This window comes from Pteropus vampyrus, unplaced genomic scaffold (genome assembly GCF_000151845.1).
Source record: "Pteropus vampyrus isolate Shadow unplaced genomic scaffold, Pvam_2.0 Scaffold250, whole genome shotgun sequence".
Taxonomy (NCBI): domain Eukaryota; kingdom Metazoa; phylum Chordata; class Mammalia; order Chiroptera; family Pteropodidae; genus Pteropus; species Pteropus vampyrus.
The window spans coordinates 177148-178847 of NW_011889031.1; the positions used below are offsets into that span (position 1 = coordinate 177148).

At 59.5% G+C, this 1700-nt stretch overlaps 1 protein-coding gene across 1 annotated transcript in view; it reads left to right on the forward strand.

The window, feature by feature from the left end:
• Positions 1 to 3: 3 nt before the first annotated feature.
• Positions 4 to 1700, forward strand: part of KCNC3 (potassium voltage-gated channel subfamily C member 3) — a gene marked incomplete at its 5' end in the record, with an annotated part of 9110 nt that continues 7413 nt past the window's right edge. The window contains one exon of the mRNA XM_011374604.2: positions 4 to 60. Coding sequence (XP_011372906.1) covers positions 4 to 60 — 57 coding nt within the window. The remainder of the gene's footprint in view (positions 61 to 1700) is intronic.

The following is a 1700-nucleotide window of genomic DNA, read 5'->3' on the forward strand; positions in this document are numbered from 1 at the left end:
CGCTGGCAGCCCCGAGTGTGGGCGCTCTTCGAGGACCCCTACTCGTCGCGGGCCGCCAGGGTGAGCGTGCTGTCGGAGCCCCCATCCCTCTCCCCTCCCCACGCGCTCCCGGACCCTCAGGAGGTTCCCATCTCAACTCTCGGGGTCCCCTGGCCCATCCCAGCCCCTCCTGGTCTCCTCTGCCTCTCTCAGTCTCTTAGAAGCCTCTAACTCCAATCCTGGGTGTCCTGTACTCCTCTGAACGTATGCCCTTCTCCCGGCCATTCCCAGATCCTCAGAAGACGTTCCTCCAACCTTCAGAGTAGCCCAGATCCCTACAAACCCCACCCCGCTTCTCTAGGCCATCCCGACCCTTAAAAACTTCCTCCTGGTCTCCTGTGAACGACCTCACCTGCGCCTTTCCTGGACCCCTCAGAGGTCCCCAGAAGACCTTTCCCCGACCCTCAGAGTCATCTGACCCCCTTCGCACCTCTCTTGGCCGACCTTCGGACCTCCCGAAGGCCCCTCTCCAGCTCTTGGTCCCTCCAGCTCTCTCAACACCTCCCTGATTCTCCTTTTGCCTCTCTCCCTGTCCCTCTCCGCCCCCCAGTTTGAGTCTCCTGGCTAGTTTTGAATCCCCTGCCCTCACAGCCTCAGAAGACTCCTCCACCCCAATCTCAGAGCCTCCCGGACCGACCGCTCTGAACCTCCAGTTCCCCTCCCCCTCACTGCAACAATGAGTCTCCGGACACCTTTCCTCCCGGGACCCTCTGGACCCCTCTGTGTTCACATCCCTTCTGCATTCTCCACGCCAACTCCCGTCCCAAGACTCTCTCCATAAAGCTGCAGACTTCCCCAAAGCCTTTCACACTCCTCCCCAGCATCTCCAGAAGAGTCCTGAGCCCCTAATATGCCTGTCCTCTCCAGAACCTCCCATATAGTCTTCAGAACTGCTTCCTCCTCACCCATAGATTCTCCTGGCTTTGGTCTTCTGTCCTTCACCTGTGAGGCCACTCTGTTCCCCCCCACACACACAGCCCTCCCCCAGCCTTCCAGCCCCTTTCCTAGTCAATCAATGACTTTCCCTCCTCTTCCCTCCAACCTCGGGACCTCCCCCAAGTTATCGGCCCCAAAACTTCCTTCTTTCTAACCTACCTTGGTATCTTTCCATCTGCCCCCAGCCCTGCCTGCTCCCCCTTTCCCAAGCCCCGCTCTACACACAGCCCCAAGTCCAGGACTGGGCTCCTCAGCTTCCTTCCCCCACGAAGTGAACCAAAGAGCTCACACCCCGGCCTTATCTCCCTCGAAATTCTGGATTTTCCCCAAAGCTCTCTTCCTCTCCCCCTAAAAAAAACTTTCCTCAAACATTTGTAACTTCCCAGGCTAAGTAGCTACCGTTCCCCCTGGTTCTCCCTTGAACCTCTTCCTCCTCCTAACTGCCTCCCCCTGTTGGAAGAGAATAGGGCGGTGTAAAATGGGGGGGAATTAGAAAGAGAGGTAAAGGATAGCGACTCCGGGGCCCACTCCTAGCCTCCTGGGGACCGAAGCACCCTGAGGAGCCGGTCCGGACCCCTCCCCCCACCGTGCCGCGTCCTGAGCTGGGAAGGACGCCGCAGTGCCGCATTCAGGCCGGGGGAGGGAGTGAGGGGGAGGGGGGCCCGGAGGCACCGCATAAAGTTTGGTCCCCTGGAAGCGCTGAGTTGGCGAGATTTGGGATTGGG